General features: G+C 33.6%; 1 protein-coding gene across 2 annotated transcripts; it reads left to right on the top strand.

Moving 5' to 3' along the window:
* The first annotated feature begins 9,800 nt into the window (after positions 1-9,800).
* Positions 9,801-12,189, top strand: LOC120282651 (probable 2-oxoglutarate-dependent dioxygenase AOP1). Of its 2 annotated transcripts, XM_039289488.1 has the most exons (5): positions 9,839-9,956; positions 10,180-10,222; positions 10,317-10,742; positions 10,845-11,169; positions 11,766-12,189. In XM_039289488.1, the coding sequence occupies exons 3-5, from the start codon at positions 10,366-10,368 to the stop codon at positions 12,012-12,014; spliced, it is 951 nt and encodes a 316-aa protein (XP_039145422.1). In that variant the 5' UTR covers positions 9,839-9,956; positions 10,180-10,222; positions 10,317-10,365; the 3' UTR covers positions 12,015-12,189. The 2 variants fall into 2 exon arrangements, with proteins under 2 accessions (XP_039145421.1, XP_039145422.1); XM_039289487.1 differs by lacking the exon at positions 10,180-10,222 and having other exon boundaries at positions 9,801-9,956.
* The last annotated feature ends 981 nt before the right edge of the window (positions 12,190-13,170 follow it).

Below are 13,170 nucleotides of genomic sequence, written 5' to 3'. Positions count from 1 at the left end.
GTCAATCAGCTAAAGTATTCCAGTCATGAAGAATGATCTCAATGATTCTGTGTCTTAGGTAGAAATTTTGTCAAATAGTTGTGATCCTTTGGTGTTGGTTTTGTTATAGTTAATGTTAATAATAAAATTGTGATTGTAGGAGCCTAAAAGATTGAATCTTAATCGGCCCTTGATGCTGAATTACAAGCTGTTGAAATCGGGATCAAAGTGGTTGTTGGTAGAAGTAACAACATAACAACCATATATACTAATTGTTTGAGACTTTAAGCAAGTTACGGAGACTGTTGATGGCAGAGACAACACTTAGGGGCTGTTTGGTTACCTGTATTTCAAATTACAGCGTAAATTAAGTTACGGTATTTTTTGGTTGACAGTAAGTTGGTGCAAGTGGATGTAATGTAAGTACTTTTATATGTAAAAGGGTGTTTGGTTTGATGTAAAAAAAATTTATATAAAAAACTTTTACAACAAAGTACAACTTTTGTTGTATTTTCACTTACAGACAAAATGGCTATGAGTGGAAATATAGTAAAAGCAACAGGTTAAGATCACCAATATTTGCCCTTTACTTTTGCAACTTTTATTCTCCTTCTCTTATCTTTGGTTTGTAGAAGCTTTGAATACCACCTACCGTTCGTGTTTCGGAGCCCGACCTTCCTCTATCGGCGTTCGAATTTTGGAGCCCGGCCACAGTCCACTGGCCACTGCCTTGTCGATCAAGCAGGGAGCACCTTCTGCACCTTGTCGTTCAAGCCCGGCCACAGTCTTGGAAAACCTAGTTTTTCTGGTTCACCTTCTCCTCTACTATCTCCCGGTGCCTCTATCGCGGCCTCGATCGCTGTCCCTGCCAAGGAGGAGAAAGATCAGGTCTTTCTTTTTTTCTTTGTTTCTTCTCTAGTTGTTGTTTTTCTAGTTGGCTTTCGTAAATCGATGATCTTTTTGTGAATTCTTATCTAAATGTTTCTTTTCTTTTGTTTTGTTTTTAATTTCTAGTGGATTTGGTGAATTGTGATGTTGTAGTGGATACTTGGCTAAATAATGGTTTTCTGCTGGTCCTTGAAAGTTTTGGTCTTTGGGACTGTTGTGTACTTTGTGGTAATGCATTTGAGTGAGTTTAGTTCCCAAGTGAATCATGGTATAGGGAGCAAAAGTTGATAATTGGATGATTTGGGGGTGCAATTATTTCAGTTTCCTTGTATGGGTACAATGAAAAAAGGGAAATTTTAAGATTGGTGATGATTGGATTTGTGAAGTATTCATGATTAATCGCATCCTATGAGACAACAGAAATTTATGGTCATGCCTCTTGAGCTTTTATGTAAGACTTTGAATGGCATACGATAAATTTGCTGGAATGACGTTCATTCAGTTTAAAGTGTCTGCTTTTCTTGGAAACTTTGTTTGTTCCAAAATTTCTAGGATTAGAATAATACCTTACTTCTCTATTTTCCAATCAAGGAACTTTTCCTTCAAGAATAACCATTCAGGTTAAAGTGTCTGTTTTTTTCTTGGGACTTTTGTCAGTTTCAAAATTTTTCAGATTGGTGTGATACTTTACTTCTCTATTTCCTAACTAATCAAGGAAGTGCTCCTTCGAGAATAACCATTATTCATTACAGAGGTTTAATAAATTTTATCTAATTTTCTCCTCAATTTTTGATTATTCCTCAGTCAACTGCCATCAAAAGGTCACAACATCGACATTAGACCCAGTAAAATGTATTAGATTGCATTTTTGTTTGGTTATAGGAATTTATAAACTGTGATAGTTGACTTTTGCTGCCATTTTAAGCCTTAATTGTGTAATTAAGAATTTTAAGTATTGCATGTATTCTTGTTAACTTTTAGATGCTACTGCTTAATGTCTGAACCAACAGGCATCTTTTCAGTTGTCTTCTTAGTGATGTGGTAAGTTAAACCTTGACATGGTATTTGCGATAGGACAAGATGCATACTCCAAGTTTCACTTTGAAGACCATTTTCTCTTTACTTGTTTCCTTTTGGCTCATTAACAACAGCTATTATTTGCATGGGAATTGTTTTCAGGAGAGCATTCATTAGTTGTCTGTGTGGAAAATCAATATGTCATATTTTCAAAAGAGTTAAATTATTTTTCCTTTGCTTGTATGATTTTTTTTATTTAAGTAATGGTTTATTTTTATTTAATATATGCCTTATAGATGGATTCTTGTGAGCATGTGCATGCCACAGTCGCAACGGTCTTGTTTATCACTTTTTTTTGCTTCAATGTAGTACAAGCAAAGGAGAAGACTCTATTTATCATTGGAGTCTTATTATAATAGAGATGAGCTACGCACAAATTATATTGCAAGAATAGTGCTAGATCGGAAGAGATTAGTATATCGATGTTGAAGATGAATAGGGCATCATTTTTGGATTATGTGATACTCTAAAAGAAAAAGGACTACTATACAACACTTTACATGTAAGTGTTGAAGAACAAGTAGCCATGTTTCCTCGTATAGTTGGGCATAATGTGAGGAATAAAGTTATTAGTGTTAATTTTTTATGCTGTGGAGAAACTGTTAGCCGATATTTCAACCATGTTTTACATGCTATTGGAGGACTTCGAGGTGAACTAATTCAACAACCTAGCACAGCTACTAGTACACTCATCACACAAGATCCAAGATTCATGCCATATTTTAAGGTAAATATTAGAGGATTAATTATAGTTAAATTCCTAATCAAAGATTGTTTAATATGATTAACTAATTTGATAATTACATAGGATTGCATTGGAGCGCTTGACGGTACTCATATTCATGCATCGGTTCCTCATGATATTGTAGCATGTTTCGTGGAAGAAAACCCTATCCCACTCAAAATGTAATAGCCACGGTTGATTTTGAATTAAAATTTACATATGTATTAGTCGGTTGGGAGGGTTCCGCACATGATGCACTCGTACTTCGGAATGTTTTGGAAAGAGAAGATGGGCTTGTAGTACCTGAATGTATTATATCATTCTATAAAATGTTAAAATATTTAATTTAGTGCAATTATGCAAGAAAGACCTTGTAACTATTTTCTTATAGGGAAATACTATCTCGTAGATGCCGGGTACTCTACAAGGCCGGGCTTTATTTCACCATTTCATGGCGTTCATTACCATCTTAAAGAATTTAGTGCACATACACCATCAAACATGAAAGAATTATTCAATTATAGATATTCTTCATTACGCACTTCGGTGGAACGAGCTTTTGGAGCTTTGAAAAATCGTTTCAAAATTTTAACATCAAGACAAAATTTTCCCTTTTAACACCCAAGTTGATATTGTCATCGCTTGTTGTATTCTACATAATTATATTTTACGAAGAGGTCAAGACATATATATACCAAACCTTGAAGAATGGGAACCAAATGTGCGTGAGATAAGAACACAATCTCAAGTTCGAGAAGAAGCTAGAGAATGTCTAGCAGTTCGAGAAGCAATCATGAATGATATGTGGAGTAACATGTAAAAAGCTTTCCATGTTTTATGTGGTTTTTTTAATTGTATTTTTGTGTGCCTTTTGAAGAGATTATGAAACCTTTGTCAAATTTTGTTATTTCTTATAGAAAACAAATCATGTAATGAAACTTATTCTTATAGCATAATTTTTTTTTAACTTGCTTTTAATAATATTGATATTGTGTTGTTTGCAATTTACTGAATACCCTTACGTGTGAAATAATTATTGTATTAATGTTAATTATGATACTTAGCAGATGGATTTTGAAGATATGACACCAAAGAATCATGACTTTGTTGGAAGAAAGACGTCAATTAATTTCCGATGGACACCCATGATGATCTCGTTTATGTTGACATTTCTAGTTGAGCAAGCAAACCTTGGGCTTAAATCTGACAAAGGATTTAAGAGTGTTGCTATCAATGTCGTTGCTAGGGCCGTTGGCGTAAGATTCAATTTGGTGGTAAGTGACACACATGTCAATAATCATTTGCGGCATATGAGGAAAATATGGTTAATAATAAAGAGGATCAAAGGTTTAAGTGGTGTGTCATGGGATGATACGGGAAAAAAATAATTATGGGGGAGGAAGAATACCGAACATACACACAAGTAAGTAGCAAGTTGAATTTTATGAGTAATATATGGGTTTATGTAATATTTGCGCATTGACCAAAATCACAAAATGCTTATTTTATGTTTGTAGGCACATCCTGGGAAAGAGATTTATATTAACAAACCAATTCAAGACAATGAAGAGATGGCAATTGTATGTGGAAACGATCAAGCAACTGGATCTTTTGCAAGAATAGGATCTCAAAGCTCTAGAAGCTTAGGTGCACGTATGGAACAACAACCACCAACACCAATAATTGACCTTGACAACCAAACCCAAGGGTTTAATGATTTTGATGAGGTTGGACAAAGGCAATCTCTTATCAATGATGCACCGACAAGTTCTACATCTAAGGCTAAGGAAGGTAAAAAACGAGAAAAACGTGCTAAGACGGATGAAGAAATTTTGCGAGATGTTAAATTCGAGTTGGGTTGGATTGTAAATGCACTAGAGGCGGACAAGAGTAAATTTATTAGCAAAGATTTGTTTGAGGAGATCATGACTTTGAGTGATCGTTATACCGAATTTGATCTTGGACGAGCATATGATTATCTACTTCAAAATCTCCCTTTAGCAAATGGGTTCATGAACAAAACTCATTCCTTTCGGTGCATTTGGATGGATGATTTTCTTGATCAAGTAAGGGGTGGTCGAGTTTGAGTTGTTATAACAAATGTGGGTGTTAACTAGATTGTTATTTTGTCTTGTCATATTTAGCATAATGTTGTGGCATGAACAATGTGGTGTTTTTTTTCTTCCTTGAACAATTGTGATGTTGTATTTTTTTCTTGTTTGGACAATGTGATGTTTGGACAAGTGTGATTTTGTATTTTAATTTGATGTTTGGACAAGTATCATGCTATTTTATTTTTATTTTTTGGTTGGAAAGTGTCATGTTGGACTATGAATGTTAAATGTTATATTTTGGATGGTATTAGATGATTATTAAGCATGAATGTTGAATATGTTATTTGAAGGAATGCGATAATAATATTAATAGTGAATATTGAATGCTTTATTGGAATGAATCTTGATGTTATTTAATTATTTTTAATTTGAATGTTGAATGTTAAATGTTTTGTTTGAATGAATCTTTATTAATAATGAATGTTGAATGTTAAAAACACCTTTTGAATGAATCTTGATTATTAATAATGGCGTATAAAATATATTATTTTATTATTTAAATTAAAAAAAATATTTTAATCATTAATAAAAGTAATTAATATTTTTATTGTGAATAAATATCTTATTAAATTTATTAATTAGATTAATCTTAATAAATAGTATTAGATAATAGGGGTACTAATAGATAAAGGGGTAATCTCACCGTCTTACTTACATGATGACTATACCCCTTCACTTACATCAAACCAATTAAACAAACAAAAGTAATTTACAGAATTACAGCAAACCAAACAACAGTGATGTAAGTGAAAATACAGTATTTTCACTTACACTGTAACTGAACTTACATGTAATTTAAATTACAGACAATCAAATAGCACATATATGTAAATCAAAATTACTGTATTTTAACTTACATCATGATTGTTTGGTTGCCTGTAAATGAAAATGCTGCATTTACTTTTAAGTGTTTGGATTGATGTAAGTTGTGGGTTAAAATCACTATGTAAAGTAAGTGGTGATATTACCTCCAAATGTTATAATTTTTTTTTTAAAATTTCATTTAATATCTACTTTATTTATTTAAATTTAATGTATTTTATTTATTTAAATAGATTTAAGTTAATGGATATTATCTATTTAAAATCTATTTTATTTATTTAAACTAGTTATTCAATATTCTTAAATTTAACCATTTAAATCTAATAATTAGTTATTTATTTAAATTAAATAAAATATATTTTATCTATTTAAAATCTATTATATATATTTTAGTTATTCCAGTTGCACCTCCTTCTTTGGTCCCATTCTCACCACTCCACTGCCATCATCTCTGACTTTTTCCTCCCTTGGACTCACCGTCTCGCCACCGACATCACCATTCTCCATCTCGACTTTTACTGCACCAATACTCTCCTCATCTCCACCCTTCACCGTCTCTGGATCGACCTCCCTTTCTCCTCCCACTCCCCCATCTCCTCCCCTTCCATCCCCGCCTTCCTTTCCTTCCCTTTATCTCACCTCATTTCTCTCTACCACCGCTACCTCGCCGGCTCCGGCTCACCGAAGTGGAAATTCGTAAAAGACAAGATGATTGATGGTGATTCTGCCTTCGTCACCATCATCAAATCCTTCGACGCCATCGATGGTGTTTCTCTATCGCATCTGAAGAACGAGATGAGATTTTCTAGGGTTTACGCCGTCGGCCCAATCCACCCTGGATTTGATCATGCTAATGCGATGTCGGAGGAGTTGTCAACGTGGGTAGATGATTCTCCGGCGAGATCCATCGTCTACGTTTGTTTCGGAAGCCAGTTCATGCCGGGGATCAAACAAGGCTTGGTGTTGGCGAAGGCGCTGGAGCGAAGCGAAGCTCGATTCGTTTAGTGCATTGGGCATGATCGGGCCACCAATGTTGAGGATCGGAAGTTGGTGCTAGAGGGGTTTGAGAAGAGGGTGAAGATGGGTAACTTTATTAAAAACAAATGCAACAAAATACCCAAAAAAAATGTAATTCAATTCACAGCACATATGCTTTCACTATAAATCAAACAACAAATGTTGGGAATTTACCTGAAAATCAAATTACATTACACATATTTACTGGTAACCAAACAACTTCTTAGAGAATAGAACAAAGGACCACTGCTATTTGATAGGATTTCGACCAACCTTTGAATATTTAATATCCGTTTCTAATATATATATATATATATATATATATATATATATATATATATAGGAAGAAAAAAATAAATAGAAATGGATATTTAATTCATTTCCAATTTAAATATTTAAATATATATTTTATTTATTTACATAAAATAAATACATAATAATTTAAAACGGATTAATTTAATTTGTTTCTAATTTATATGAACCTATGGGTTCGTTTGATATGCAAGATTTTAATGAACAACACAATACAACTTCTATTATTATGTATTTGATTTACAAATGAAGTGGGAATACAATGCAAACTATCAAATGGATACAACACAACTTCCTAATTTTTTTTAATCAGTAAAACCATAGTACAAAAATTCTATCAAGTATTAGATAAAATTATCTATTTATATTATTATAAATAAACAAAATTATCCTGTTTAAAATTAAAAATTATATTATTATATCACAAAGATGATTAGGGTGTTGTGATAGCATAGTTTAATTAATTAATTAATTAATTAATTAATTAATTAATTATTTAATTAATTTATTTTTTTATCCATCTATTTGTTTGTTTTTTTTTTAGTATTAAGATTTTAATGAAAGTTTCTTGTAGATTAAAATTTTTAAAATTGTGTTGTGTTTGGATCAAACTCTACCTAGTTAATTTTCTAACTTGTTGTCATATATGGTTTAGCCCTCATTTTCGTGTAAAAATTGATTAGATTTTCATCAAATATAGTTGTGATTTTTTATTACAAAATAAATATAGAATAGTAAAAAAATATTATCATGATTTTACAATTTTTTATTACTTATTTATGCAAATTAAACCTTAAACAACACAAAAAATTTTTTTGTATCATTGTGTGGTACTTTAACATTTTGTAATGTACCGTACTGATTGTGTTGTTCTCGTAAACGAATCAAACGGACCCGACCTTTAGATGAACCCTAACTTAGTCACAGGGGTTGTATATATAACTTTTATAATATTTAGACACACGAACCATAGGAATTGCTTTATACTCAAGTTATGCGTCTTTGAAAATAACATTGTCTCATTCCAAATGGTGACAACAATAACAGATGCATTATATATGGCCCCAACAAAATTATAAGGAGTAAGCCAATTACTTGATGGCAACCCATCTTTAAAATTAATTTGACAACTAATTAAATCACTAAGATTAATCCATGTCCCTCTAACTTCATAGTGTTTAATTTTAGCCAAAAATGACCATGTTTAGCACCCTCAGATTCACCGGCTACATATCATTGTTTTTAAAATTGGACCAGACCGGCCGGTCGGACTGAAAAAATCGAGAACCGGCCCATAGCCCGGTCCGGTTTTAGTATAATTGTTGACCAATATGTGAACCGGTCAAACCCGGTGAACCGGCCAGTCGGACCAAAACCAGATAGAACCCAGTTTTCAATTATTATTATTATTATTATTTTTTAAAGAATGGACTTAGGGAATTGACTCATTTTGTCTTGGTTTCATGATGTTCTTTGAGTTTTGATTTGTTAAAACTGTTGTTTGGATTCTTGGAACTTTGGAGTTTGGAGAGAAAATGAGAAGGAAGAAGAAACTTATAGATTGTTTAAGAGGTATAGATCATTTAAGAATTATTTTATTCTATATTTTTATTTTAATGGTTATGGTGATTAGAAAATGAGAAGGAAGAAGAAACTTATAGATTGTTTAAGAGGTATAGATCATTTAAGAATTATTTTATTCTATATTTTTATTTTAATGGTTATGGTGATTAGATATGAGAATTACATATGAGGATTAAAATAAAGCATATTTAGTTCTAGCTTTATTTTGAATTTTTTTTTCATGCCTTGTCTCATTCTCACATAATTTGGGAGAGAACATTTTTCTCTTTGATGATCAAATAAAAAGTTATGAGGTTAATTGATGGTTTAACTTATGTGGTTATTATTATTCATTTATGATTAATAGATTTAAAAAAAAATTTAAGGGTTGTATTTGTTGCTTCTCCTAGATTAATTATTTAAATCTTTAATGATTTTGATAAAATCGTAATGATATTAAAATAAATATTTAAGATAATTATGATTAAAAATATGATAAAAATTGATAATATATATATTTATGATGCCATTCGGTTTGACCAAAATAAGTCATCTGATTGGACCGATTGACCCGTAACCTAAATATAACACTGGTTTGTTATCCTACCTGGTTTTAAAAACATTGGTACATATATTGGAGGCACTACATTTGGGTTTCTGCTTTCCGACAGCCCACATGCGTCGTCATCGATTGAAGGACACTATCAATTTCAGCCTTTTCAAAAACTCAAATGGATCACATTGGTCTTGAAAATGGTGCACTAGCTGGCAAACAATCAAACCACATGTTCCAAATTTAGTAATTGTCCTTGAAGAGCTATGTAAACGAAAAATGTTAATAACAATTTCTTATTTTAACAAAATTAAAAAAGGATTTGCTTGTGATCAGCAAAGTGCCAGCAAAACACTCAAGCAGATTAGTCTTTGCTGTATAAGACCCTCTTTAATGAACTGATTTGAGTTTGCCTCTATCACACAATATGAAAAGATGAATTGCGTGACGGTTAAGTATGCTCATCACTATTCATTAATAGAGTGTAATACTAATATGAAAAGAAGAATTGCGTGACGGCTTAGTTCTTTATAAAAATTAAAAATACTCTTTCCTTCAGTGCATATGTATGTTAATCTAGAAGGCCCCATGTACTGTAATGCTATCCAACTTTTAAGGAATGAGGAACACGTGGCAATCAAAGGAGAAATGAAAAAGCAAAAACAAAAGGAGTGGCTCAGGGAACAATGGGGACAAGCCTATATAGAGAATGGTAAAAATGCTCATCCAACGGATGAGATCCAATCAGAGAAGAAGAGCAGACTGAGATTGGGAAACCTTCGCTGTCGGATTACATCTTGGGATAAATAAATAGGCTCAGGGATTGGGATTTTGATTGAAGAAGCATCAAGGCTCATCATCTCTGCGGAGTAGGGATCGAAGGGATTCAGTGGTAGTGTACTGCCAGGTTTGGTTACTTATAATATTCCAGTATTTTGTTCTTGTTTTTAGTTTGGATTGTTGCTTGCTTTTGATATCTTTGAATTGTTAATCAGTCTATATATGTTATTATTGTGATGTTAGATCTGGCATATTCCTCATTGATAGCTTGAAAGTTGAATCTATTAAATCAGATCTTATTAAATTTACAGAGGGCTAGTAACTGATCTGTGATTTAACTTCTTTTGAAGTGCATTTGATCATTTGGGGTTGATTGCTAATTGAACTGGAGCTGTGAGTCTATTGATCTGAGCAAGTATCATTATATATACCATCAATTGCAAGTTTCGCTATAGTTTTCATATTATCATTCTCCTCCATTGTCCAGAACTCATTCACAAATTAAGAGCAAGAAAAAGAAGATCACAAAACTCCTCATGGCATCAGAAGTAAGCATGAAAATCCCCAAGATAGACTTCTCTTCATCTCCTGACCTCCAACCAGGTGCTGATCACTGGGACCAGCTCCGGTCACAAGTCCTACAAGCTCTCAAGTCCTTTGGCTGCTTTGAGGCTGTGTACCCAAAAGTCTCACAGGAAACCCGGCAAGCCTTCTTCTCTGTTCTTGAAGATCTATTCTCCCTCCCTGTAGAAACCAAGCTTCTCAACACCTCTGAGGTCCCCACCTTTGGCTACGTGGGACAATATCCTCATCTTCCTCTCTATGAGAGCCTTGGTATTTCCAAAGTTTCTCTCCCTGACAACATCCTCAAGTTCTCTAATCTCATGTGGCCTCATGGCAACATTAACTTCAGGTTCTTCTTCCTCTTTTCTACTTTTGTATATATATATATATATATATATCTGGTTATCATTTATCTATGTAGAACTAATTAATGTGTGCATTGATCATTTAGAGAGGTGGTGAGTTTGTTAGTAGGCCAGATATCAGACCTGGAGAAGATGGTGAGACGGATGGTGATGGAAGGGTTGGGAGTGGATAAGTATTATGAGAGTAATACTGAGTCAATTGATTACCTTCTAAGGATGATGAAGTACAAAGGGCCTGAGAAAGAGGGAGTTCGGGAAGGTCTGGGTTCTCATACTGACATGACCATGCTTAGCATTTTGTTTCAGAATCAAGTGAGTGGGTTACAGATTCAGACCAAGGATGGTGGTGAATGGATCCCTGTTGAGATTTCTCCCAACTCTTTCACTGTCATGGCTGGTGACTCTTTCTTGGTAATTAATAAGTCTTTCTAAGATGAAAGTGATGAAATGTTTTCATTTTTCTGATCACATGAAATGATTTGTATATTATTATTAATGGCTGACTGTTAGATCATGACTCAAATATTGTACTTATAATAATATGTTAATCAGAGCGGAAAGTTTTGCCTCTTTATTATATCAATTCGGATCCATTGCGTGATATTGTTATGTAACTATGCTTTACGTGTCTTTGATGTGACCATTACCTATAGCACTTTAAAAATTTGATAGTTCTAAAATATCGTCTCTTTTTCTTCTTTACAACGTCAAGGTCATTTATTTAGTTAATATTATAATATTTTCACTTTGACTAGCTAGACCAGTTTTCTCTGTGCATGTTTGTTTAAACGTTGCATAATTGTATGTTAACATCGAGGGATTTGTAATATTAGTATATTTATTAAGCTAGATCTCCGTATTATATAGACTGATTAAATCATATTACTTTACTGCATTAGATTGATATTTAATAAATCTGCATCATGATATATATATATGTATAAAATACGTACACAGCCTTAATAACATTAACTAAAGTTTATATTCTCTATTCTTAATTATAATAGGCATGGTCTAATGGAAGAGTTCATGCACCATGGCACCGTGTGATGATGGAAGGGAATGAGGCTCGGTATTCGGTGGCATTTTTTGCATTGCCAAAAGGAGGCCATCTGGTTCAAGCGCCGGAGGAGATGGTGGGCGAGGAACACCCTTTGCTCTTCAAGCCATTTGATGTCATTAAGTACCTTAACTATATCTCAAGTGACGGTGGTAAACCTGGCAAGTCTGCATTGAAGGATTATTGTGGTGTCTAATTGAAGTTCTTGATCCACCAGGCATGAATGGTGTTTGCACTTTATTAACTAAGCTCATGAAAGTGCAGTTATCTTAATAAAAGTATGACATTATATATCATGCATATTTCCTTGTTTAAATTTGGAGTGTTGTTTTGTTATATCGGCTTTGATATTATATATAATATTTGATCTAGTCTGTATGGAAAGTTTTTATTGGTTGAGAATGTTAGTAGGGTAAAAATTAAATATAACCCATGTGCAAAAAGTAGGGTAAAAATTTTAGTAGGCCACTGTACTATGGCCTTTTTTCACTTTGCTCACTGAATTTCAATTTGTTTCTTTTCAATCATCCGACGTTGATTTTATTTCGCCGGGAGGTCACCCAAGAGATTCCGATGAATTTTTCTTTCGAAATTTGCCACCGGAGTAACACGTCATCCATTAAATTAAATATATTTATGCCACACTGGAGGGTACACGTCATGAAGGTAACAATGCAATCCACGCCAGTCGCCATGTGTGTTACTTAATCCAACTCAAAGATAGACTTTCCCTTCCCTTCCTTGAGAGAGGCCCCACATCTCGATCTTTCACCGTCCGAGACTAGGGATTCCTCATCGGTGGGCCCCTTCTTCACCGGCGAGATCGCTGCTCATCGGGCGGAGTATCGCGACTGAAACGTGGAAGGAGGAAGAGAGTAGAACCAGGGGAAGAAAAGATCATCCCAGCTCCATCGGCAGCATTATTCGACCAAAGGAGAGGTAGGAGAGCATCATCTCGCGGCCCGTAGATTAAGGTTCAGCAAGATTGTGCACCATGAGTGGGTCTTGGCGCATAAGACGAGAGAATGACGATGGGCCGGAGTATTGTAAGCTTTGTTCTGATGCATCCCTGGAATTTTTTTTTAGATTCATTTTAGGGGTTAGGTTATGTTAAACTTAGGATTTCATTGGCCATAGAAAGAATCAACACTAGCGAGAGAGAGGTTTAATGTCATGATCTCATCTGTGTGTTTAATTTTCCATGTTTGCTCTCAAATATCTTATATGTTTATTTATTTGCCATTTCATGTCTGGCCACTCCTGTAGAAATTGTTTTATGGAATACTACTTTACTATATGTTGTTCCTGCTTGGATGTTGTTTTATAAAAGACATTTGAGTTGTTTAAGTTTT

The sequence above is a fragment of the Dioscorea cayenensis genome, chromosome 18 (genome assembly GCF_009730915.1).
Source record: "Dioscorea cayenensis subsp. rotundata cultivar TDr96_F1 chromosome 18, TDr96_F1_v2_PseudoChromosome.rev07_lg8_w22 25.fasta, whole genome shotgun sequence".
Classification (NCBI taxonomy): Eukaryota; Viridiplantae; Streptophyta; class Magnoliopsida; order Dioscoreales; family Dioscoreaceae; genus Dioscorea; species Dioscorea cayenensis.
Note: the sequence above shows the minus strand (reverse complement) of the source record. Positions and strands in the feature narration are given on the sequence as shown.

Excerpts from the sequence above, each read along its gene's own strand:
- LOC120282651 (XM_039289487.1), top strand. The coding sequence starts at position 10,366 with ATGGCATCAGAAGTAAGCATGAAAATCCCCAAGATAGACTTCTCTTCA. Across the intron at positions 10,743-10,844 it reads CATGGCAACATTAACTTCAG|AGAGGTGGTGAGTTTGTTAG; the intron begins GTTCTTCTTCCT and ends TTGATCATTTAG. Across the intron at positions 11,170-11,765 it reads TGGCTGGTGACTCTTTCTTG|GCATGGTCTAATGGAAGAGT; the intron begins GTAATTAATAAG and ends TAATTATAATAG.